Source organism: Phaethon aethereus (assembly GCF_964289735.1).
Source record: "Phaethon aethereus genome assembly, chromosome: 14".
NCBI classification, from domain to species: Eukaryota; Metazoa; Chordata; class Aves; order Phaethontiformes; family Phaethontidae; genus Phaethon; species Phaethon aethereus.
In genome coordinates, this window is record NC_138590.1 from 10845249 (window position 1) to 10871416 (window position 26168).

Sequence of the window (26168 nt, forward strand, 5' to 3'; positions counted from 1 at the left end):
AGTCAGTGCAGGAGCTTTTAGTTTATAAGTCTCCACACATTATTTTCCGCGCTGGGGTGAATCATTTTGATGTATTCACAACCCAGAGAAGCAGGAAGGTGTGTGAGATAATTAAAGATTCACTGCAGCAAGTTCGGTGGAAACCGCTTGCAAACGGAAAGACAGAGCCAGGAAAAAAAAAAAAAATGTTGAGGCCATACATCGTGATTTTTCCCCCTTTCTGTCCCTTTAAAAAAAAAAAAAAAAAAAGTAAAGAGATGTGCGAAGCCGCGGGGAGTCCGTGCCGTCTGCCCCGACGGGGCGAGGGGCTTCGGGCCGGCCGGGGGACCGTCGCTGCCCTTGGCGGGGGCCAAACCTAAACGTGGGTATTTTGCCCACGTTATTTTTCCGATGGTAGATTTGGGGTGTCCCCCTGGGGCGGCTCGGGGCGGCCCCGGCCCGGCGCCAGCAGGTGCCCGCGGCTCCTCTCCGCGGGGCCCAATCCTGCGCTCCCGGGAAGCGGTGCCGGCTGCACGAGCTTCGAGGGGACCAGGGTCCGGCCCTGGTCTCCAGGACAGAGCGGGACCCTCTGGGGTCCGGGGTGGCCTGAGCGAGCCCCCGTCGCCGCACACGGCAACCGGCACCCCCGGAGTCCCGCTCTTCCTCGCAGCGAGGGGCCGTGCACCGCCTCCGAAAATCAAGTCTCCATCCGATCCTCTTGATCGCGAGTTTTCTGCGTGTAAATATAACCTCCCTAAGAGCGCTTTCCTCCCTCGAAGCTTTCCCGTGTGTTTATTTAAAAAGTTATTACCTCGGAAAGAAAAAAATCGTTTTCAGTCCTTAAGGGCAAAACTGTTAACTGCTTTGAGCAGGAAGACATCTGATCTCTCACAGCTATCCCCTGCCTCTTGCCAAACAGAATAAATATCTGATCGTAAACGAAATACCTGCGTGGAGAGAGGGAGAGAACAACCCTCGGCGGGTGGGAAAGGAGACGCTCGTATTATGCAATGATGAGGGTTTATTGTGCACCCACTGTCTTAACGAGTGGATGACACCGGTGCGATAAATAGAAACCATTGTCGGGTGACACAGAGGACAATTATAACGCGTGATTGCCCTTGCTGCCCGTTCCCCGCACTGAATATCGTGCAACTTTGCTTCACCGCACCCACCTTCCCCGCGCAGCCGGGCTGCGCGTCCCACCGCCCCGCGCAAGGCTGCGCCGGGGAGGGCGAGGAGCTCTGCCTGCCCGGGGCCGCGGGACATGTCTGTGTGACCCCCAGGGGCGGCCGGAGGGTGCTCCGGGGAAGGGTCCCCCCGCAAGCCGCCCGCGAGCTGGCTCCGCAGCCGTCAGCCAAAACGGCTGTTTGAATCCGAGAGGCTCAAGCGGAGGATTTAGACCGAAGCGTCGGTAACCAGACCTGATCCCTCGGAAGCTCTGATGTTCAGCTCGTTTTAATTCCTTTCTAGCGTCTGGAGATAAATGCATAATACCTATTATTAAAACGCCTTTCTCTTGGCTCCAGGTCTCATCTGGAGCAAGGCGATGAGACAAAAATCTTCCAACCTCTGACACATCAAATATTACCTTGGCGTACACCTCGTTTCGGGGTAAAACTTGAGACTTGGTGCACACTGTGATCCCATTTTTCCTGCCTTTCTTTCTAGTCAAATCGGGAGCCTTATCTTCCTTTCTTAAATGTCTTCCACACGCCAGCCTTACGGTGGCTCGTTAAAAAATCTCCTGTCTTTAGAATACGGCTTATTAACCAAATCGATGGTAAGAGGAGGGGGAAATGTTTGTGGGGTTGTCCCTCCCGGAGAATAAACGCGCTCCCCACTGCCCGCGGGCGTTTTGTCCCCGCGAATAGTTTGTAAAGGACACGAGTTGGTGCTTTGCGTGGACTGGGGACATAGGACATTATTTGTGTAATGATCCGCAGGGGTCCCTTGTGATTTGCACCGGGTGGTGCTGGAGGGATTGGACAGCCCCCGCTCAATTCACCGGCACCAGCTACCCCAGGCTAACTGCACTGTGGCTCTCCGTGGTGGGAATGCTGCCCACGGCCCGAGGGACACAGGAGCGAAGATGTCGTCGGAGTGCCTGCCCGCCACCTCCCTCCGCCCCCGGGCTGGGGAGGTGGGCCGGGGGGCAGCCTGGAGCCCCGGGGGAGCAGAGGGGAGGCGGAGCTGCCCGGGACGGGCCGTCTCTGCTGCTGCTGCTGGAGCCGGTCAAACTGCACAGCCGCTTCCCCCAGGAGCTTCCCTTTCATCTCCCCGCTCCTGGCGCCTGCGAAACAGCCTCAGTTTGTCTGCAACGTCTCTCCTCCCCCTGCGCTCCCTCCCTCCCCGTCCCACTCCAGCCGAGAGCCCCAGGACCGGGGCGCCCACAGCACGCCCCGGCTCACGGGGGCTGATGCTGCCGGAGGCGGGGGGGGAGGCTGAGGGGCACGGGGAGGGGGTTAGGGGCTTTCTGAGCATCCTTGGGATCCGGCCGTCTCCGTGCGGCCGTTTCTGACGGCGGCTGGGAGTTGGGGGGCACACGGGCGTGGGGCTGGGCGACAGCCGGGCGGCTCCTGCCGAGCCCGCTGGGTCCGCCCTCCCCGGGAGCGGGGTCTCACCGGGAACACGAGGGGGGAGCCCGACGCGGGGGAAAGCCCCCAGACTCACGTCGGTTCCCCGGGCTGGGGGAATTCCCTGCTGCACTGAGGCTGGGCGGCCACTCTGAGATCCTGTGTAGGGGGGAAAGATTAATTCCTAGAAATTTCTCCAAACCCCCTCTCGGCGAGGTTTCCGTCCCGATTATTCAGTGCCGTGTGGGGCTTCATTCTCCTGTGTTTAACTGATAGGAGGAGGATGAAGGAAGGGAGGGGTGAGGGAGGAGAGAAACCTCCAAGTTCAGACTTTAGACAGAAAATGCTCCAACCTCGCGATGGGCTAACGTTGAAGAGGGCAAACGCCATGAGCAAACCCTGGCGTGCTGTGCTATCCCAGGCGCCCGTGTGGCACCCAAAAGCCAGCCAAACCAGGTTGGATGAGCCAACTTCTGCACTGTGCTTCACAGTGCCGAGAGAAGCTTGTCCCTTGGGCCCCCTCCTTCCTCCAGCCTCCCAATGGATGGCAGCACAGAGAAGTCTCCCCAGCCCATGGTGACGGTGCGTAAGCTTGCATACCCAGGCCACAGCCAGGCACCCGGGGAGAGAACCTGCACCCAAGGGACGTGATTGGTGTCACTGTGACCTGCCCTCCTGCAAGCTCTCCTTCCCCAGGCGCCCTTCCAGCGGGCATTGACTTTGGGAGCACGGTATAATTATCTGTAGCATTTTCAGCAGGCCCACAATGGCTTTCCACGGGCGGTGCATTGTTCTTGACACACATGTATTGTTCCTGCATGTCCATCAATTCTCATTTACTTGTCACGGTGCAGGAAGCATGGAGAAGGGAAAGGAAAGGGAGGGGGAGAGAAGAGGGACAAACACAACCCCACCGCAACAGCAGAGCTTGCAAGGCCGGAGCTGGAGTCCAGCATCTCTCTGTGAGTATCTCCCAGCAAAGAGATGAGCTCTGTGGAGAAGAAGTGATAAACAGGATAGCAAGAGCAGCTGGAGAGGAGTCAGCTTGCATTGAAATAAACCATTATTTTCACCCCAGGAGAAAAGCCCAAATCAGGGCTTTGTTGCCTGAAAACTTGCAGGCTGCCTCAGCCAGGTTAGTTGGGCTGAGACAGTGAGAGGCATCACTTGTCTCTGCAGATCTTGCTTGTCTTTAATCCTTAACCCATCGAGGTCTGCAGTAACACTGCTAGCAATAAGGAATGAGTGTGCAAACCCTACTATCAGCCCCACTGTTAAGTGGGGTTTTGTAACACGGCTTCTTGTACATGTCCTCCCACACTCCTTCCCACAGCGCAATCGTACGCCCTGGTCGCAGTTTGCCATCTGTGGCACCAGGCAAGATGCTATCAGGTCTGGGACGGCTCCGATACTTGTTGGCTGACCAGGGTGGGGGGTGTTGGATGACCAGGGCTGTAGGGGGTCGGGGGACCCCCAGGTCCAGCGCAGCACACTCAGTACAGGCCCATCCTCAAGGTGCTCTCTGGCCTGGCCTGGACGGAAGAGCATGGCCCAAAGAAAATCCACACTGGACCAGTTCCTCTCCCAAAATCAGCTCCCAAACTGCCCTCTAGGAAAAGGTATAATCACCCAGGCTGCAGAGGGAGTGGGAAGTCGTGATTTGTGTTAGCAGGACTGGGGACTTCCAAGACTGCTGCATAGGCCGGTAGGAAAGTCAGGAGTCCAAACTGAGCACACAATGAGCTAGTGAAATCCTGCACGTGTTGTGGAAGGGATATAACCAAAACCGTGGAGAGCAGAGTCCTGCAGCCATCTAGGACAGAGCCTGCAGCTTTGTCTGAGCTGTCCCTGAAGTCAGGGCTTGAGGCGAGGAGCCGTGCCGCACAGTCCCAGACCTGGGCAGATGCACTGCCGCCTTCCCAGAGTATTTTGGTTTGTAAAGCCTCGGTTATAAATTATAACACCAAAACGGCTCCCAAACCCTGTGTTTCCTGGACGTTTAAAAAAAAAAAAAAAAAGACAGAGAAAGTTGCGGGCACAGCATGAAATAACGCCTGGTGTAAGATTAAAATAATTATGAAAAGAACATACGTGTTTGCTTTTATCCACACAGTAATTAGAAACGCTTTTTAAAGGATACTCTTTATTCATACCACTGGTAGGAAGTCAAAAAGTGAGAGAATGGCTTTCATAGTACTGGCTTGATATGCCTCTTAATTAAGGGCTGCATGTCCCTAATTTATTAAAGCTCATCTATTCATCACGTGTGTAATTGACGCTGGAAAAAAATAATAATTACAGATCTAACCTCTGCAGAGTGTTTTTTCCCGACTTAGGTCCTGCTGCCGAGGAAACGCAAACAAAACAAGAAAAAAACCCTTTTCGGTTGAAAAATGAGCGGCGCGGAGCAATCGCCCGCGTTTCTCCGTGGGGGCTTTGGCCAAGCGAGGGTCCAGCACCCCGCACCCCCTAACCCCGAGCCCTCGGACAAGCACCTCGGTTTTGGGGGACCCGGCCCGGGAGGGCCGGCGGGGCTGGGGAGGAGTGGGAGGAGCCGGGCCGGCGGCGAGAGGAGGCAGAGCTGCGATCTTCTAAAGTTTCCTCTTCGCCTAATCATCGGCCTTAATTACCCCGGCGGCTTTTTTTTTTTTTCCCCCTATGATTATAGTCCTGGACGGCTGCTTAATAGCACAGCTCCGCTGGCTGCCCGTGTCATTAACTCCTAATTCGTTTCGGAGGGGACAGGGAGAGGGGGAACACCCCAAACAAAATAAGCCCCGGAAAAAAGAATAAAAAAAAAAAATTAAAAAAAAAAAAAAAGAAAAAAGGGTTCTGCCCGCCCCCTCTCTTCCGAGCCAATGGCGTGAGTCACCCAGTGACGTCAGGCCCCAGCGCGGGCTCCGATTGGCCCGCGGGGCGGTTACTCCGCTTCCCAAAGGAGGAAAGAGCCGGCGGCCGCGGCGGGGCGGGGGGCGGCGTCGCAGCGCTTCGGCACTGCCTGCCTCGCTCCCGCGCAGGGCCGGGCAGAGCCGCAGCGCAGCTCCCCGGGCGGCCCCGCTCCAGCCTCCCTCCGCACCCGCCATGGCTTCTCCTTCCAAGGCGAAGGAGGTTTTCTCTTCCGACGAGGAGGGCCCGGCGGCCGGCGCCGAGGAGCACCACAAAGTCAAGGTGTCCAGCTTGCCGTTCAGCGTGGAAGCCCTCATGTCCGACAAGAAGCCCCCCAAAGAGCCGCCGCTGGCCGCGGCGGGGGGCAGTGCCGACGGGGCGGCGGTGGGCACCTCCAGGAACCTGCTGCTGACGGGCCACGGCTCCCGGGACGCGCACAGCCCCCCCGGGGCGCTTACAAAAACCTTCGACACCGCCTCGGTCAAATCGGAGAATTCGGAGGACGGCACGTCCTGGATCCAAGAGGCCGGGAGATATTCCCCTCCGCCAAGTGAGTGGCCGGGGAAGGGGCTACGGCGGGGGCCGGGGAGCCGGGGCAGGCGGGCACCGCTCCTGTCCCGGGCTGCGCGGCTCCCCGGGCGGCGAGGTGCACAGGGGCGCGCTGGGTATATACATATATATGTTGTCTTTTACATATCTATTTATATCTACCCGTGTGTGATTTTTATATCTGTGTTACATATTTGTTCGTATATATGTTACGTTTAGGCAGTTATATACGCATTATCATATATAAAAATATATGATGTTTTTAAAACCATAGAAAGATCAGGAGCTACCACGGACTAGCTCCCTTTCCCGACGCTCGGTTCACCGGCTGCCGGTTCCTCCTCTTATGTTATCCCGTTGCAACAAGAACTGGAATTTCCCCGTTTCCTTCTCCCTTACACCAAACGTGGCAAAGCAATCCCTTAAAGTCAGGGATTGTCCCTTCCAGCCTTGCGCGCTTTCTGCGCGCTGGCTTCCGCCGCAGTCTCTCCTAACACGGTTTGTTTCCCTCGCCCTCCTTGCGTGCAGCCTGTGGAAGCTTCCCCGAGCCGGGTCCGGCCTCTCTAAGCCCCTGCCATCGCTCCCGACCCCGTCCCCACCGCCTTGGGGACAGCCGTTCCGGAGGTGACAGGTCACTTCTTACACTCTTTTCGAGCCGCGCTGCTTGTGTCTGCGCTGAATTTTGCATTTCGCTTTCGTGAGATCCCTTTAAAAAAGTCTATTGCTTTTTAAAAAATATAAAAAGCTCCAAAACTAACCTTCAGGAAAAGGTGACGGACGTAGCCCGGCAGTGCTGGACTTTCTGCTTCCCATCGCCAACAGCCTTGGCAGTTGTACACCTGTATTAGCAGATCGATCTGCTCTGCTCCACGCATCCCTAACTTGCCTGATGTAAATTAAATGCTCTGCTTTATTTAAGTTAATGACTTTAGAGGCGCTAACTGGTGAGCCGGACAGTCTCGCAGAACTTATTCCTGTAATCTAATGTTGCAAGATAGAAGTTTAGTGCTATTACAGCTCCTTTTTTTTTTTTTTTGACAATCATTTCGATTTGGCTTTCAGCCGCTTCCTTTCCTTTGCGATAACCCCGAATTAATTTGATTTCTAACGCGCTGGGAGAGGGCCCGGGAGGAAAGCAGCCCGCCCGTGTCATTCCCTGCGTAGCTCCCGTTTGGGATTTCCATGTACCCTCAAATATGCTGGAAAAGCGTGAAAAGAAGCGAGTGCTCTTACCCGGAACCCCTTCTCTAAAACTGCCCTAAACCCTAGACTTGGACAAGGCCTAATCTTCTCCGGGTACACTTTTTTCCCCCTTTCGAAATTCCTTCTCTTTCTCCATTAAAACCGGCGGTTCCCGAGATCTGCCAAATCGCTCGGTAAAGGACTTTGGCAGCTCGGGGATGCAGGTCCTGTGACTTCAGCGGGATTTGGGGCAAACAATGATCAGGGAAGGGAGGATCCTCGATCACCGTCCCGATTTCCCACCTCCCCGGCTCTGGAGCCGGTGTGACAGCCAGAGGCCATGAGCGGTTCTCCCGCAGAAGCCTGTCTGTCGGTGGAGGGTTTTGACATCAGAAGCAGCTCCTCGATTTATTATTATTAATATTACGAGTGGGATGAACTGGGGAAAGAGGTGTAAAAGAGGGGGTTTTTTTTTTTTGAGCAACACGGAGCGGGAACCGTCTCCAAGTGATTATTTTTGTCTGACGTTGGCCAGAAAACGGAGGATAAACAGGAAAAAAACAGCGAATCAAATCACTGCAGCGAGTGCTTGAGGACTGGCACGGGATAAAGGCAATTACAGGGTCTGCGGTGGCGACGGTCCCTGCTTCTGATAAGAGTTATCAGCCACTTGGGGGGTGGTGAGGGGAGAAGCCGGTGAACGCTTGGGTGTATTCCGGGAGAAATATTTGTCCGGGGTTTAAATTAAAAGCATGTTTTTGCGGTTTCCCCCGCGCGTAGCAGAAGTCGGGATGGGTCGGGCCAAGCCGAAAGCCGGGGGCGAGCGATCCCCGGGGCGACGGTCGCCCTTGTAAGCCCATCCCTGCTGGAAGAAGCCCCCGTTCAGCTGGAGAGTCTTTGGAGAGCTTCGCTTCGAGAAAAGAAATAGGTTGCCTTTAGAAAGAGAGAGTGGAATGATGGGGTGACCGGTAGTGAATTTAAGGTCGATTTAGCGTTGTTTCAATTTAGTGTAGTTTTTAGGAATGAACCAACTGTCACGGTGAGCAGCTTAATTATTAAAATGCTCTCGTGTGATCATAAGGCGGTATTTGACGAGTTGTTTTCTCAGAGGGGTTTGTTTTTCTCTTTCATATCTAGAAGAGTAAGAAGTCAAGTTTAACTTTTTATGCTGTAGCTGTTTTCTCCCTCCGCTTTCTGAACTTTTGAACACTTTCCTCGTGGGATTTTTTAATTGCATGATACGCACTTAAACAGCTTCGTGGTCCGGTTTATTGTAAAAAATAAAAGAGGAAAGTTAAAGGGGTCCAGAAAACAGGATGTGCAAATAGTAACAAGCGTTTGAACCAGACACTACAGCATGTATAAAACTTAGCAGCCTGTGTGTCATTTTCTGTATCAAGCTGGGGACCCAGGGTGGCTTGTCATATGCCCCGGGAGTGATCCGAAACACAGCCAAATTGCTAAGCTTTTGAAGTCAGCTGCACGCTTTTTAATCATTCTTTAGATTACAAAATTATTAGTGAAATGCAAAATGAATCTGAAGACAAGTCAGTGAGGTACCATCCTGGGCACATGTGCCGAACCTGGTTGGGGCTATAAGGCAAGCACAAAAGGTAGTAGATCTCCTGACTTGTATTGGCTACAGATTCTGCAGCTATTTGGACCTTTTCTAACTGGCAAATGTCATAAAAGCTTAATGTTGAATGAAAAGTGCATTGCTTTCTTCTTTTTTTGATACTTGTTGAAAAACAGAAAATACTCCTTGAAAAGAAAAGTTATGAAGCAGAGGGAAAACTTTCTCTTGAAGATATAAAGAAAAATGCCCAGTTATGTAAACAACAAAAATTATCAGACCCACTTCTTCAGCTGTTGTAAGAAAGATAGGGTTGACTTGTTGCTCTTGGTGGAGAAATCCTGGAGCGGGGCTGGGCTGGGCTTGTCTCTTGCACCCCTGTCCTTTTGTGAATCTCCTGCTTTTGCATATATGTTTGTTCCGTGCTTTGCTGGAGTTACTCCTCCAGTTCTGCAGCTGCCCAGACAGCTGTTTTGTGTGCTCTAGACCCCTGTGCTGTGACTCCTAAATCTGTGTGTGTATCTGAATCCTTTGTGCCCTGTTTGCCTACAAGCTGTCCTTTCGAAATCAGCAAGGCAAAATTTCACTTCCCAGGACATCTGCTGAAGTCCTGTGAACATAAGTTTGGCCAGAAAAAGATTTCCAGAGCCACTTGCAAAAGGATTCCCTATTTTGAGGGTATCACCTGGTGGGACACTCCCTTCACATACCCCTCCCTTCCCACCCCAGCCCTCTCAAGTGCGGCATCTCTCCAGAGCACCCAGGTCTCCCTGCTTTTGTGATAACTGGCCTTTCCCTTCCTTGCAGGACACCTGAGCCCCACTGCCTGCACCCTGAGGAAGCACAAGACGAATAGGAAGCCCCGAACCCCGTTCACCACTTCCCAGCTGCTGGCTCTGGAGCGCAAGTTCCGCCAGAAGCAGTATCTGTCCATCGCCGAGAGAGCCGAGTTCTCCAGCTCCCTCAATCTCACAGAGACCCAGGTCAAAATCTGGTTCCAGAATCGGAGGGCCAAGGCCAAGAGACTGCAGGAGGCTGAGCTAGAGAAGCTCAAAATGGCAGCGAAGCCCATGTTGCCGTCAGGGTTCAGCCTCCCTTTCCCCATCAACTCTCCCATCCAGGCTGCCTCACTGTACGGAACATCCTACCCTTTTCACAGACCTGTGCTTCCTATCCCGCCTGTTGGACTCTATGCTACTCCCGTTGGATATAGCATGTACCACTTATCCTAAGAAGATCAGAAAGACAAAGCAACAGTGAGACAGACTTCCTGGTGGATCATGTCCAACCCTGAGAAGGCAGTACCCCAACCAGTACTGACCGTTCTTTCTGCACGTTTCTATCTGCCATCCTGAGTGTACGGGAGTTTGCGTTAGCAAAGCAAGGCACCCTGTATGCTACGGGTTGGGTGTCTTCTGAGAGTGCTCTGAGCGCTCTGAGTCTGATCCTCAAAGAAAAAAAATGTGTAAAAACAAACAAAAAACAAAAAAATTTGAGCAAATGTAGAGTTTTTATACAGTGCACGTAAAACTAGAATAAAAAAGAATGGGTGAAAAAGCAATCTTACGGAGGCAGAGATTTCCTGTCAGCTTCTGATGGGGCCCAACACATCTTTAAAGTAAGAGGGGTGCATGCCCTTAACCCACAGTCTCAAGTGTCATCACTTAATATGGGGGCAGGGGGGAGGGAAATAAAAAGGTATAATCAAGGTTTTGTTGTTTGGTTTTTTGTTTTTGTTTTTTTCTTTTCTTTTTTTTTTTTTTTTTAAAGAAAGCAGAGCCTTTAGCTAGAGACGCCGTGTAAATAGAAACTAGACCCAGTAGAGTCCGAGTGAAGTTCAGAGCCAGCAAGTTCCTGCATTTCTGGGGGTAGGGAAAATTTTTTGTATCCCAAACATTGCCAGATGTTTCCAACAAGATGAGCATCAGGGCCCCTAAATGCATAAAGTAGAGCAACAGCTTTACCAACATTGGCTCCTGTAAATCCTTTATCTGTATAAATAGCTTCAGTGTTTGTAAAGCACTGTGAGGGGAGGTAAAGTGCAAGGGAGGGTTATTAGGCAGTCTGGTCTTTATCTCTTCCTGTTGGCGTGCTTAGAAATTTTTGGCTACAGCCAGGTAGTCTTGGCTCTGCAATGCTCATTGAAAACCGGGAGAGAGGGGGAGAGAGAGAGAGAGAAGGAAGCTTTCTGGGGAAAAAAGACATGGGTTGTTTCCACAGTGGTGGTGAGCAAAGGATTGTTGAACAATTCTGGGAGATGTTTGGGGTTTTTTAATAGTATTTGCAACAGTCTGTATTAAATAGAAGAACCGCTCCCCCCCAAGCCCGAGTCTTCCTCTCCTTCCCTGGCAAAGGATGCCAATAAGAGTGACTCATGCTTCAAGCCCTTCTTAAGAGAGACCCAGGTATCACAAACAAACAACCCTACTAGTGGGACGGTGGGGTGCCAAGAGACTGCGTAACCTGTCTGTCCCCGTGGGAGCTCCCCGAGCGCTGGCAGTATCTTCCCCAGGCTTCTCCTTATAACTATTGTATTATGTGTATTACTCTTGCTAAGCTTTGTGAGAAAGTTACTCCAAGGGCTGTGGAGCACTGAAGGCAGAGCTTCTCCTGGATTTGTTTTCTTAGCATGTTGTTGTGGAAGAAAGAAAGAAAGGAACAAAAAAAGCATAAAATTTAAAAAAAGACACGAGGTTTTGCTGGTTTTGGTTTGTTTTGACCCAGGCACTGTTGCCACCTGGGACACACTATATAGATGAACTTCCCTTCTCCCTTCCCCTCACCCTCAATCTTCCATTATAGGAAAGTCCCTTTGAAAGGGATGCCTTGTACAATTTTATATATTTTATTGAAGATTTATTATTTCTTATCTCTTATTTCAAATTAAATTAAAAAAGAAAAAACATGTTTAATCGCGTGTGGGTCTGTGAGTGTTTGGAGTTCTTTAAAAGGTAACTTCTCTCCGTGTGTGTTTTTTGCACCGCTGGGTCAAGTTCAAAGGAATGTTTGGGTTGCCTTTATGATTATTTCCCCTTTCTGAATCTGAATTAAAGCCAAATTTACAGCACATGAAGGTGAATTGCAAGTCAACAATTCAAAGTTGAAAGCCAAACCTTTTATGAGGTTTCCTTGTTTTTAACAACTGCTTTTAGGCGCCTCTGTTCTTTACAGCATCATACTCTGGTGATGTTTCCATCACTTTTCTTAGCTTGAGTGCCCTTCTCTTTTGCTCAGGACTTTTCCTTCGACTTGCCTTTGCATTGACCTCAAATCTGTGCTTCAGTGGGAGATTAGTCTCGATCCCCGCAGCACTTGGGGGGAGTTTTGTACAGGTAAGACCTGCCGGGCACCCTGCAACGCTTCAGCACAGTTGCACTTCAGGGTCCCCATGTGCTGCCAGCCTGTCCCGCAGTTGTCGGGGCAGCCTCCCTGAAGAGACGCACCCGTGTGCTGCCCGGGGTGCAGATGCGGGACCACCAGCCCCCGGCCTTTCTGGCAAGGGGGGCTCGGGTTTGCTCAGATCAGAGGGGTACCCGGGAGGTCAGGGGTAGATTACCATGTTACACCCGAGTCTCATGCTGGCCCATGTTGCAGCAGGCTGCTTCGGATTAGGAGTGACCTTCGGGATCCCAGCTAGAGGGGAGAAAAAAGAAAAAGGTGCGTTTGTCGCTGTTGGAACAGCCGGGCGAATTAATTCTGCTGCGCAGAAGAGCGCTGTCCCCCGCCCCAAGCCTTGCAGCTCTGCCGAGGGCGGGTCGCTCTCCCCGCACACACCGGGGGCAGCGCCGCGACCCCCGCCCGCCCCGCAGCGCCGCCCGTCCCGCCTGTGCCCGCCGGCCTCCGCGGCGCTCAGCACCCTTCCGGATCGAGCTTCGGCTGTGCGAGAAGGAAAAGGGCGGGGGGGGTGGGGGGTGAGGAGGGGGCTGCGGGCATGGCAGATCCTGCCCTGCTCACCCGACTCCGAAAGAAACCCAACCCTGTTAACCTTCCCGCTTCGCAACTGCAGGGAACAAAGCTGGGACAATCTCATCTCCATGCAGACTTTTCAAATTAGCATTTACTGCCGCCTAAAAACCAGAAACAACCGCTTCTTTCTCGGGCTCCCTCTTCCTGAAGAATTATCCCCCTGACTCCAGGGCGGGGTGAAGCCTCCCTCGGCCCTACCCTTCCCCGTCCGACTGTCCCGAGCGCTCTCTTAGCTGGGCTGGGTCGGTTATAAATAAACCAGCGGCATTTTTTAACCTTCGGTATAAATCAGCTGTGTCAGGGATTACAGCTAAATCTTTTTGCTGGAAATTCTTTGAGCGCAGGAGCTTTGTGTGTGTTATGATAGATCCTTAAATGGATACAGATTTATTGCAGAACACAAGGGTGTTGAAGGAAAAGCTTCAAAATCTCGGTTACAACCTCTGCTACGGGAAAGGCAGGACGGATCCGTGACACCTTCCCCGAGCTTGCGGATGGCATGACAATTCACCCTGCGCCCATTATTAACTTGTTCCAATTAAAGCCTTCAGAAAGGCCGAGTTAATTGAGTATTATATTTTATTAGGAGGGAGGTGTCAAGCTTTACTCATGAGACTTCATCATCGGCCTAATGGGAGCTGCCCCGCAGGCAGATCTGTAACTGAATAAATTACAGCAAGGCAGGGAAATCAGAACGCTACCATTAAAAGCGATGCACTTACTGAAATTCCTCCCCCACTTTCGCAAGAGACTGCGGAGGTGTGGCTTTAATTAGTTATTTTAATGCAAAGTTAAATTGTTCCCAAAGTATTTTCTGACACAAAGCAGATGGGATGATTAGAAGTTGAGTGAGACTGAAAGGAGTTGGCATCTGTTCCAGGTACATCTATATATTTTAAATTTCCAATAGAAAGTGAAAAATAATTAGAGCAATAAATAATAAACATTAAAAACAACGCGATAAATTATCCCGATCCTTAAAATCCCCACTTGCTGAACGGCGGCCCAGGCCAGCCGGGCTCAGCGCAGCTCTCCCGGGACCTTAATTCAGGAGGTATGGATTTGTTGACATAAACAGTTAGGAATGGGCTTTCTGACTTGCCACGGCCGAGCGTTCATTACCTAAAGCCACGGGCGCTCGGAGCCTGCATTTCATGTTGTCACGTTGCCTTGTCAAACCCCGGAATTCCTGCGTTTTATGGGCAACGAGGAAAACTCGCTGGCTGCGGCGCGTCCGTGAGCCGGCGTGCCCGAACGAGCGGGGGTTTGATCTCCGCCGGGAGCCCCGCTGCGGGGCCGGGGGCAGCGGCGGCCCGGAGGGACCTCGGCCGGCCCCCCGCCCCCCAAGGGCCGTACCGTCGGAGATGGAGCCGCTCCCGGCTGGGCACCGGCCCCCGGCCCCGGCTCCGCGCCGCGGGAGCTCCACGCAGGAGCGGACACCTGCTCCGCAGATCGCACCGGGGGCGGGGGGGGGGTGTCGGGGCGTGGGGGGGGGCCGCGGGGCGCCGCTGACCTCCAGGCCGGGCGGGCGTGGGCGGCAAGTGGAGTCCGGCAACAGCCTCCCGCCCCCGGCTCCCTGCCCCTGTGCGACCCCCATGTCGCTGGCACCCCCGCACCGAGGGTGTACACGCAGTCACGCACCATACAGGTACCCTCAAATACATCTCTATAGGGAGAGATGGATCTGCTGTACACTGCAGGTTTCCCTGTAGCGTCCGTGAGTCTCGGCACAGAAACGCCACAGGCAGCCGATTCCCGCACGCCAGGGGCTTTGCGGGGTTTTTTGGGGTGAAGTGCTGGACACGCACGGCAGGAGGAGGGGACCCCACGGAGGGCAGGACGGGGTGGATGACAACGGAAGACCCACCCGCCCCGAAAGCGCCCACCTCCCCGGTCCTCCGTGCCGCCCCCGGCCACGCACTCGCCCCCCGGGCTGCGCGCAGCTCCCGCGCAAGTAGCCGGAGAGTCCGCGGAGCAGCTCCAGTGGGTCCAGCTCCCACCAATCCCAGGGCTGTTCAGAGAGGGAAGTTATCATTTTGCTTTCTCCAAAAGTATATCTCCCTGCTGTATTCATCCCCGGTTTAATATCCCTACAGAATAACGTGTATTTTTAGTAAAAAAAAAAATCATTGAACGGGACAAAATAATCCCCACGAACAAACAAACCCCAACACTCCCACCCCAGGTTGAGTGCATTTCTCTCGTGTCTACTATCGATAACCACCACAGAGATTTTAAAGAGCCTTTTCCGGGGGTAATTTCTGGAAGTTAACCTAATTTCGGCAGTGCCCACGTTCTTTGCCTAGGAAGTCTCTCTCGCAAAATAAAAAAAGCGGTTATACCGATTTTTTTCCTCTTCCAGAGAGGGGTGGGGGGAGATATTTTTCCAGTGAAAAGCCTTAGGGTTCTCAGGGAAACCGCATAGCTCATCCCCGCAGGGGACACGCAGGGACGGACCGAGACACGGGCTCACGCTCCTGTTCGGTGCCGGACACCACGGTGGAGGGCGGGGGACGGACTTCGGGTTTTTTTATTGTTGTTGTTGAGCTTTTTTAGTTTGGTTTTGACTCCCTTAGTCCCTCGATGTGTGTTTCTCACCGTAATCCATAAGGCATTTGGCGGGTGCTACCAGCAGTTCCCAACTAGTTGCACGAAAGGAATAAAAATCTTTCCATCCATTATATTTCAGTCTTTTAACACCAGAGCAATTCTGTCCCTGCTGTTTTAGTGGAAATACCGGTCTATAAAGCTGCAACTGCAGTATATTTTTAAATGCTACCATTTTTTTTTAAAGGGGATTGGAATAATTCTGCTTTGCTTAAGAAGGAAAAGTCTCGAGCAATGTATGTACGATTAATGTTTTATAACACTGTTCAAGGAAATTAAAACCATTCTGTGATAGTCTTACTGTAAAGGCAGGTCTTTTTTGGCAAAATGTTCTGTATATATATTTCTTAGATTGCTGTGTTTTGAATAAGCAAGAATCTCGTAAAGAAAAAAACATGTTCCTTAAAAGTATGCGCTACCCGTTTTATTAAACCGATTATGCCAGTGTTAGAATCAAAGTTTGTTTTAAGAAGGAATATTTTCCCAGACGTGTAATGGATTGCTTGAAAACAGAATTCTTTGCTTTTTAATGACCTGTAATGGCCAATTCATTTCAACTGCGCTTATCAAGGTGCTGTGTTAAATAACAAACCGGTTCTTGAAAACAAAAAAGTCATAATGAAAAATAAGCAGTCAGAATAATCTCCCATCTCCGAGCCAAAAAAATGCAATAAAATTAATTTAAGACTGTCAAAACATCAAAGCTGAGAAAAGGAGCTGCTAAAATAATGTCTCTTGATAAGGAAATAATAAAAACACACCAAAAAATGTCTACTCAATAAACTCCACTGGATTTGGGGGTCTGTGCTATATTTTATTTGGTGATGAAAGCACTTTGATGTCACTGTATTCCAAACAATTATTATTATAATTTTAAACAACCTGGTGTTTTCCATTACTAACGGCTTATGCTTTGAAGTTACACCTCATAATTTCTTAAATTAAATAAATCATTTTAAGTTTGCACTGGGAGCCTTTTAATAGCAGAGAAAGGAATATCATTATCTTATTGAGAGGCAATTGCAGTGGCTCCAGTTTGGCTGTAGCTGGGGGCAAAGTGGTGCACTATAACAGACATACTTTATTAGCCTCCCATAACTCTTGAAAGAACATTTTTATATTTTCTTTGATTCCTCCCCCTCCCCCTCTTGTTTTAAAGCTGTCCCAACCTTTAATTACTGCCTAATATGAAAAGCATTATTTTTTAATGCTGTGTAATTTACCAGAGGCAATAGGCCAAGTTAACAATTGTTTATTAGGGTTGCTGTTTCACACAGGGCAAAGAATGCTGTTCCAAACCCAACTTTTCATGGGTGGTTGCACTAATTAATACAGTGTCTGAGGCTCCTAGGGGGTTTTTAATATTAAAGCCTATGGGGCGGAACGGTTTTTAGAAGTCCAGCTCCTGCTGACGTCCTCCTCCCCTCCCCAATGATTTCTGCTGCTTTCAAGCTGTTTTGATCCGAGGGAAAAGTCGGCGGGCAGGAGGGGAGCGCCCTCAGAGCCTCCCCGGCCCCGCCGTGCCCCGGCGGGGGTGGCACCCCGCGCCCCGCGCCCCGCCGCGGCAGCGGCGCCCGCCCCAGCCTGGGGCGCTGCCCCTGGGGTCCGCGCTGCGCCCCCCGAGGTTTCTGCTCCCCCTCCCCTTCTCCCCTCGCTTTGATTTCTCCCGTCAAGTCGCCTTCGCGGTAATTCGGGATGAGGCGGGCGGTGCCGGCGCGGTGGCTCCGCGCAGGAGCGGGGTCCCCGAGGTCTGGCACCGCGGGGGCTCGGCGGGCGCGGAGCCGTGCCCCCCGCCCCCGCTCTGGTGTCAAGCGGAAGGCCAGGCTGCTTCGGCGGGCGTGTGTGTCCTGGGGGGTGCTTCTCGGTAGCCGCTGCCGGGAGTTTACCCGGGCTAATTCGTCAGATCTTCCTGGAGCAGCAGCCGGCTCAGCGCTGCCACCAAGGCGGTGACCTGAGCCTCGGAGCATCCCTTCTCCCCCAGACCTCCGGGGTGCCCAGCGGTACCACCTCCCCCGGGGGCAGGATGCTGCTGCGGGCAGGGACACCCCTCTCCCCGCGTGGGCCACAGCTCCCCCCCCCCCCCCGCGAAGGGAGACACGGGACATCCATCAGCTTGATAAATGGGGGTTACTCACTCCTGTTCTCCCTCCTAGTTTATTTTCTTAAACTACCGGGCAAAAAGTGTAATGACGGAGCAGACAAACACACTAACAAACAGACGACAGCTTTATGGATGGACCTCAGCTCCGAGGGCTGAGGGGTGTTAAAATCCGACCTCCACCGCCTTCACCCATTCTCGCTCCAACTCGGGTCACTTTAGCCTCTTTAAAAAAAAAAAAATAAAAAAAAAAAAAAAAAAAAGTAGCCTTGGCTGAGTTTTAAAGGAGGAGACACTTACGGATTTATTTTATGAGCTGACCAGGGCTGTTTTCCCTGCTCCCTTCGCCGTTAGTTCAGCTCCTTTGCAAATCTAATCTGCTCGACTCCTTTGCTATTTTTCATGTTGGACCCATGCATTTCTCCTCTAAGCCTTTCTCCTTTTTGATGTAGCGAGTCAATTGAAGAATGTTGGTCTCGGTTATCAATCACCCAGCTGGGGCTTAAAGGGCTCGGGCTAATCAGATTTAATTGCTCATGTAGCGCCACTCCTGCCCTGGGCCACGACCGACTTGCTCAATTAAACCCCAAATACCTGCAATCAATAAATAAGGAATGACAACACGTTTAAGGGATTTATCCAGCAAAGGAATTGAACTGGAAACAGATTACAACAGAAAAAGGCCTTTTTATAATTAAACGTACACCTCTTACAGAGGGAAAAAGCTATATTTAAAAAAAAAAAAGTGAGAAAAAAGAAAGGAAAGAAAAGATAAGAAAGATCTTGTTCCCTTTGCCTGGGGAAAGGAGAGATGCGGGCGCTGCCTTCCGAGAGGCCATTCCCGATCACTTCTTAGCTTATTTATAGCCCGGTAAAATCCGAAGCCCTGTGCGGTGCCGGGGCCTCTGCTGCGGGCAGCGCCGACACCGCGTCCCGCTCCGCGGACAAACCTTCCCCCCACCTTTTTCTGTGCCTTTCCCTGCAGCATGCGGCCAGTGAGTCAGCTTTCCCCTCAAACGCCTGCTTTCTGCTTAAATACCCTGGCTAGCGGAGTGAAGGCGTCATCGCTTTTGACGACGTGAAAATGTTAGTCCCGATCGCCTTTAAAAAAAAAAAAAAAAAAAGGAGGTGGAAGATTTTCTTTTCCAGCTTGTTTGGAACATAGTAATAATTGACCGAGATCAAATAACCCTGAGCGTGCATAAATAATCGCTTTTGGCATATTTGTCGTTCCTTTTTTTTTTTTTTTTTTTTTAAAGAACTGCTTTGAAAGTGGCAGATGCAAAAAGGGTTTGCAGTTAATACCAAAACATACTACTTAGGACCATCCAGACATGCCCTTGTCCAGGGTTTCTGCACCGGCAGCTGCTGTCTTTTACTGGGATTAGGTTGTGAAATTGCTCTTTCAGCAGATCTGCTGTCAGTGCTCATGGAAAGAGCAACAAAGGAAAAGAAAGCAGAGGCAGGAGAAGCTGGCCGCTAACTTGGAGGAATCGAGCGCGGCACTCCTGCTCTGCAGTCACGCTGCACCAAGGTGGGTGTTTCAAGGCTTGTGATTTGCAGGGAGTTTTGCTCAGCTCCGCTCTCAATGCCGGAATCTGGGGCCCTTGGTGTCTCAGAGGGCTCCCTGCGCTCCTTGGGACACACAAGGTCACTAAGCTGGGCAGGACACCAGCTGGGACCAACGGGTAGGTGTTGTTTCTTGTCTCTAGTCCCAGGATCCCAGGGATGGAGCTGGTGCCCCTGCACCATCCAATACAGCAGCTCTGGGCAGGATTTGAGCTGGGTGGACAGTTCTGAGGGAAATACCCATCTGGGCAACCCCCCCTCCCTCTGCACACCCCATCCACTGAACAGCTCAACTCTGAGCTTTGCTCTGGTTAAACATGTCTGCTAATTACTCTGCAAGCGGTCATCTTCTGCAGTGGGTGTAGGGGGTAGTGCTGGCAGGACACCTGGGTCCCGTGCTGGCTTCCACTGGGACACAGACTAATCCTAATGCAAACCTGCCTGTAACTGTGCCAATCCAGAGCCACTTTGGCACATTTAGTGACCGATCTGTAAGACAATCTTTGTGGGAAGTGAAGGTAAAAATCTTCATAGAAGTCAAGGTGTTGATTTAAAAAACCCTCAACTGTCAAGGGAATATTTCTGTAAGGACTTCTGTTTGTTTGTTCCTTAGTTTGGTTTCCTAAGGAAGCCAGGATTATATGATCAAACTGTTACAGCCTTTTGAACTCCTGGGCCAACTCCAATCAGAATTGACAAGGGGGCAGAGGTCTCAGAAATAATCAGGTTGCTGTGATTTTCGTGAAAATAGACTGCTGGATAGCAGAGAGACAGGCCCTGTTAAATCCCCACTAAGGCTGTAACCAGAGCTCAACTCTTAAGAAACACCAGAGAAGCTAAATGAGACAGAGCGCAACATTACAAATATCTCATCAGCTTCTTCCTTGGCTACCAGAGACAGCAGCTATGAGACACAATTACAAAAAAGTAGGCTTCATGTGCTTTGCTGCTTGAGGAAATACTTATTGGTTGAATTCATCTTTCTTCGCCACTTTCTGGACCAAACTGCCCTTTGACTTGGAGAGCAGCAGAACATCAAAGGGCAGATCCAAGCACTGGTAGAGTCTTCTGGGACAGTTCCCATACTGTGGTTAACAGCATCATCCAGGGCAGCAAACTGCACAAACACCTCCCTGGGCTGCCTTGGAGGAAGCCTGAGGCTTGGTAGTGGCCCAGGAGGTCGGGAGGTGAGTGGTCCATGAGTTTGTACAACAGAGGCTTTGCCCTGTTGCCTGTGTAATCTCTGAAAGAGTTATGTGGAAAGCCACATTACGTTTTTAATAGATTGATCCAAATCTTGTCAAGTAGCCAGGAGGGGAGAAAGAATGAAAATTCTCCCAGTTACTTTGATGAGCCTCAAAGCAGGCTCTTGACTTTTTTTTTTTTAAGTAGTAAAATAGATCAAGGGAAAAAAACCAGTATTATTTAGACTATGGAACTCTAGCTGATAACTTTGCCTGTAAGAAGGCATCTTTGCTTCTTGCACTCTCAGTCTAGCCTGAAAAGGAGTTCCACTAATTTGTGTTTGATATAATTAATACTCAGACCGATGCTACACAGAGCTTGCTTTTGAGGTTGCTATGTGCTGCCACGCTTCCAGGTTTAGAGAGATGATACCAGTAGGAAGGTGGGTGGTACTACAGACGGGAAATAGACCCATTCATGGAAGACACTGACTTCCTAGTCCAGAGAGAGAACAATTCATAACTCTGCAGCAAAGGGCAGCAGCCAGTCATTCTACACCGCTACAAAAGCAATGAGACCTTCCCTGGCAAGCCGAATGCAGAATGAGACATTTCCTCCTGGCTGATGCCAAGTCAAACTGGGCCAGTTTGGAATAGCTCAGCTAGCCAGGTTGCCAGCTCATGGCGCTCTCAGAATCTGAGCTGTCATTTATAAAAATAAAAGAACAAATGTTTTTGTTGTCACTGAAAATACTCTCAGCACTGACAGTTCTGAAAATTAATATAACGTGTACAAAATGCAAAGGATTTTCTGAGCCTGTAGAAAAGCCAAGTCTTACAGTTCCTTGGGGAAAGTTGTTTTACTCTATGTCATTGGATTGTTAACTCTGAAGTCTAAGGCAGGCAGTCAAGATAGCAAGTATTTCACCACCCACAGGAGTTCAAGATTTGAAGAATCTCATTGAATGGCATCTAACTTTAGCATCAGACTGAGCCAAATTGGGGATAAACTAAAGGAAAACTTAGGAAAAATAGAACAAGTGAAAACAAATATGACCGGATTCCTTCCAGAGCACGCAGCTGCCTACGCATACTCCAGCTAATCCCTTCTGGCAGATTTCCTTTTTTCTTCCAGATCTGACCATTTCCCTTCTTTTAAGACTTTTTGCTCTCTGAGGTGAGGGGGGAAGGGAAGGTGAAGGAATGAAAACAGGGAATGCCATGAAAGTCTGTTGTATGCAAGACTGGAAGAATCTAAAGCCATTACAAGTGCATAGCAATGCATGGGAAGAGAGAGACGGGAATGCCACATGGAGCCAGCCAAGGGCTGGCCTCACTAGGACATAGAGAAATTGGAGTGGGAACCAGTTTGTGAAGGAACAGCAAAGGCCAAAGATCAAATCGCACAGCATGAATTGGAATCACCAATGAATTTAAAACACAAAAATTCCCCTAAATATCCAAAGTAGTCTATTTATTCAATACCTAATTTCTGTCTTGCAAGCCACACAAACAAAAATCCAGAATGTATTAGAATCAGTGTTGGTATGTTCTAACCTGGATTTCACACATGTTCACATGTGATGAAGTAAGACCTAGTCCTCCCTCTAGTCTTTATCTTAAATAGGGAACTGTGAGAGTATGAGATCTGCAAAGCGCTGGGTTTATGTAGTGTGCTCTTTGACTGAAAGATTGTGTTTGTTGTAGGAGATAAGAAACTGTTTATATGGCTATTTCCTAGCAAGCATTTTTCTGCCCAGAACAGCAAGAACATGAACAAGAGCAGCTACTGGGAAGCACCATGTGACGTTGTTGCCATAGTGGAAAAAAAAGTCATCTTAGAAATCCCAATCCACCATCTTTAAGGGATGTAATTTACTCCTGGGAGCTGGGAGTTAGTTTTCTGATCTCTAGGAAGACAAGCCTAGGTTCCCGCCTCACTGCTGCTCTTGGAATAAAGTCAGGAGGAATAAGGCTTGTATTCCTCTAAGCTCTGGGGAAATTACTTACTGATAGTGTGTCTGAGGGACCAGGAGGTTCTTTCCCACCTTGTGTGGTTTGAATAACAGCAAGGTGGATTCTAGCTCCAGTTCCCACTGACTTGCTCAAGCCTATGAAATAAAGTCCATTACTGGAGGGAGGTAGAAACACTGGATTTGTTTCCACTGTAGTCTCACCCTACCCTCATTTCTCCCTTGATAGCACCCGGGCTCTGCGCGATGGAGGTGATTTAAGACGTTACTGCCTCCAGCTGTCTGCCTCGCCCCGCTCCCAAAAGCTGGCAGAAGGTAACACGTGTCTGTGCTTCAACTGCTCCAGTTCATGGTCTGGCTTATTAGCTTAAACTGTTGAGAAGACCAAAAGTTGATTATGCATTGCCTCCAGGAAGGAAAGCACCAAAGGGAGAATCTAGTTGTCTCCTTTGGTGCTTTCAAGAGAATAGGCCTGTACGTATATTTGCTTTGCTCTTTGTAAATTACAATACATTAACCCTCAGAAATGGAAAGTAATTTTTACTTCTACAGACCTTCAACTGATACTACTGAGCTTGCTGCTCTGTGATATCACAAGAGCATAAGAGTCATTGGGGGCTGCTAAGCTCGCACTGGCATTGTAACATTAGACATTCCCTGGACTGATGTGACTGCGTTTTATGGTTGGACTGGAATAACATAACCTGTAACAGCTGAGAAGAGATGACAGAAATGACCAGTGGATCACTGGTTTCTCTCTGTTGTTGCACAGAGATCATCCTCATACCCTAAACAGAGTTCTTTTGGACTAGATTTTAAGATATCATCACCCAAGTGACATAGATAAGCACAGTAGAAAGCAAAAAATATCTTATTTTTCCAGAAGGCAGCTCAGGCACAGAAAGAATAAAGAATTCACCCCAGTCACATGGAAATGTCTGGCAGAGTCCCATCAGCTAAATCCTTGCTGGGCTAAACCTTTTGATGGCCAAACAGTCATACAGTGACTCTCAGTGTGCAAGTTCCTGCATTCTCCTATCTGGGAAGAAAACCTCATCTTTTTGCTTTCATTTCCTTTCTACAGAGATTTAATAGCTGAAAAGCTGTTGTGAACCATCACACTAATTAGAGTTCATTGCTTTTGCTGTAGTACGCACCAGCATAACACTGAACTCTAATCATCCAAACAAAAATCAGTCTGTTTCATAAAACATAATCTCTTCTGGTGTCCGAGGAGAGCTATCAATTCAGTGACTCAAACTTGTTCTGCCTGAAGTCAGTGGCAAAGCTATTAATAATGGCAAGATCAAGTCAGTTCACTAATTTGCCAAATTCCCCATCATTAGTGTGAATGAATGAGATCCTACTGGAGCTGCCTTTTGGCTGTGGGTGAAATGGAACATGCCTGGCAGCACATCAGCATTAGAAGGGAGGCTGGGGAGGAGCCAGGGGTGGTTTGGGGGGAGGGAGATGAGCAAATGGAAGGCGCTTAATGCAGTCCAGATGGAAAAAATTGACCCTGACTTCACCAGTCAGGCAATGGCCGTAGCCAAGCTGTTTCCTAGTGAGGAGAAAAACTAGAGTGGCTCAAGTAGCAGATGAGAAGTCAGCTCAGATAAAATAAGACAGCAATTCCCTTTGCTCCCCCCCCTCAATGATCTTTTGCCCAAAATGTGAAGCAAAATGCACATTTTTTGCCTTTTCTCAAAGTTGTCCTGTGGTTTTCCTCTTCTTGCTTGCTTTAAAGCTTCTAGAAGCAGGAGTGCCAGTGTATGAAGTGGAAGGTTGTTCTCACTCGCACACCCAGCCCATCCAGAACTAAAATTCTAACAAAAACTTCATGAAGAGCCACTTCTGTGAGATTTACAGTGCCAGGAGGGTCATATAAAGTTTGGAGAAGCCTCCAAAGAGATGTCAGATGGAACTTAATTGAACTTGGCTGTCATCACTAAATAGGACACATCACTTCGAGCTTAATGGATCCTGCCAAGCCTAACAACAGGTATTGTTGCTCTGTTCCTTGAGATGGTGATGGTGGTTTAACTGTCCATGAGTCACTGGGGTAATAGCTATTGCCTGAAAAGAATGTGCAGGGAGTAAAAAGGATGTTCTTGTCTGATGCATGTGTCTACTTCTGGTACCATCACAAAGACAATGCCAGGCTAATGCTTGAGTATGAGCTTTTAATGGTGGCAGCCCTAACAGCTTTGTAGAAGTAACTGGGTAAATCAGAATATTTGCTTTTCTTCATTTCTTTTATTTGTACTGGCTACAGAGCCAAATACATACACCTTCATTTGGGGCAGTCAGGAAACCTGAAATTAATAGCTAAAATTAAAGGCATAAAGCACACAAACCCCCCGTTTTGTTTCATTTAGTGATATGACGACAGTGATGCGATAGCTTTGATAACACCTGTATCACATTCAGAAAGGACCTTGGGAGAAATGCGTGTGAGCAGGCAGTTCTGAGATGGGAACTCAGAACTGCCCAGTAAAATCCCAGTGGTTATTTTTGCAGACTCTGTTGGCCAGGCAGTTACTGCGTTTCAGACTTCTGACCAGAAATCTCCTCCTGAGCCATGCCTCACATCAAACCAACTTCCAGCTGTGTGGGAACTGTGGGCTCCCTGAGTGGTGGACATGGAGACGACCTTCGCAGTCTCCAAAGGCTGTTCAGTCCCCTCAACAGTTGCCGTTAGTGACATTAGAGCCATGACCGTAGTGAGCCGAAAGGGAAACAGCACATTAGAATATTTCATGATGGCAAAATACCGATAAAAAACGGACTGTCATGATCTACTTCTAACTAAATACTGACTGCCTGTGCTGTGCTCAGCAAGAGAAAAACCTTAATAAATATGATCCAGATCCTGGCCTTGCTCTCCCAAAAAGCAAAGGCAAGCCACCAAATCTTCAAATACCCAGTGTATTCCCTTGAAAGTACCAGAGGCTAATCTGGCATGCTGAGTGTAAGCAAACAATCTCTTTTCCAGCTGTCCCATAATATGTATCATTAATTGTCTTATTGTAAAAGAGTGAAGCAGGATGAGTTACTTAATTGGGAATCTCACCTGTTATTTTAAGCATCTAATTTGTACATCTATGCCTGTACCATTCAGATTACCATTGTTTAGGTGTTAGTCAACCTTCTTGTAGCAAGGAGAAAATAAAACATGTTAATTTTATCAGAATTTTAAAAGGCATCATTAAATATCCTCTACTTACAAAAAAACCTCTGCAGGTGATGTATTGCACTCACAGAGATAAGAAATGCTTCCCATATACAATCCATTTACTTTGTAGTTCACTTCTAATGGGCAGTTTGGTGAAAGGTACTTCCCAACATGCATTTTAAGTGATCCATTCAAAAGATAAGTAAATTGCAGCTGTTCATTAAACCCAGCACTTCATGTTGTGCTGCAAACATATATTTAACCAGGAGATGCTACTGTAGGCTCTTACTGGTTTTTTCTTTCCTCTGAGATCAAGAAAACGTCATGATTCATCATCATTTCCAAAAGTGTCTGAAAATTACAGGCCAACCATGATAGCAAAGTACTAGGGGCTTAGGGAAGTGAACACACCAAAAAGCATTGCAAACATTTTTCATACAGCTGCTCTTCTTGTTCCTGGTTCCTTCTGATCATTGTTTACAACACAAACTTTCTTTAGGAGGAAGCAAAGCTTTTGTACTGACACTATTGTATAGTCCATGTGCTGTAGCAAAACTACGAACTTTCTAAGAAGGGTTAAAGCAGGGGCCAAACATTGAAGTGCGTTGTAATGGAACTTTAAGCTTGCATGCACATCCATACAGAAAGCCAGAACTTGTTACTGTTTGGTCTTGCCTATATAATGCAGCACTCTAAAAGTGCAAGAGCTAATTCACACATGCAGAATTCTACAATCATTTTTGATTTCAGTCCCATTTTCAGATTCATGGAAACTCTGCCCATCTTTCTCTGAATGGAGATGCTCAGCTGCCATATAGGACTTTTTGGGGAAAACCGGTCAAGTTCGTTGT

At 49.4% G+C, this 26168-nt stretch overlaps 1 protein-coding gene across 1 annotated transcript; it reads left to right on the top strand.

The window, feature by feature from the left end:
* Nucleotides 1-4053: 4053 nt before the first annotated feature.
* MSX2 (msh homeobox 2) lies at nt 4054-9977 on the top strand (the record flags this gene model as incomplete). The annotated part of the gene is made up of 2 exons (XM_082006179.1): nt 4054-5991; nt 9553-9977. The coding sequence occupies exons 1-2, from the start codon at nt 5637-5639 to the stop codon at nt 9975-9977; spliced, it is 780 nt and encodes a 259-aa protein (XP_081862305.1). The 5' UTR covers nt 4054-5636.
* Between the last annotated feature and the right edge of the window lie 16191 nt (nt 9978-26168).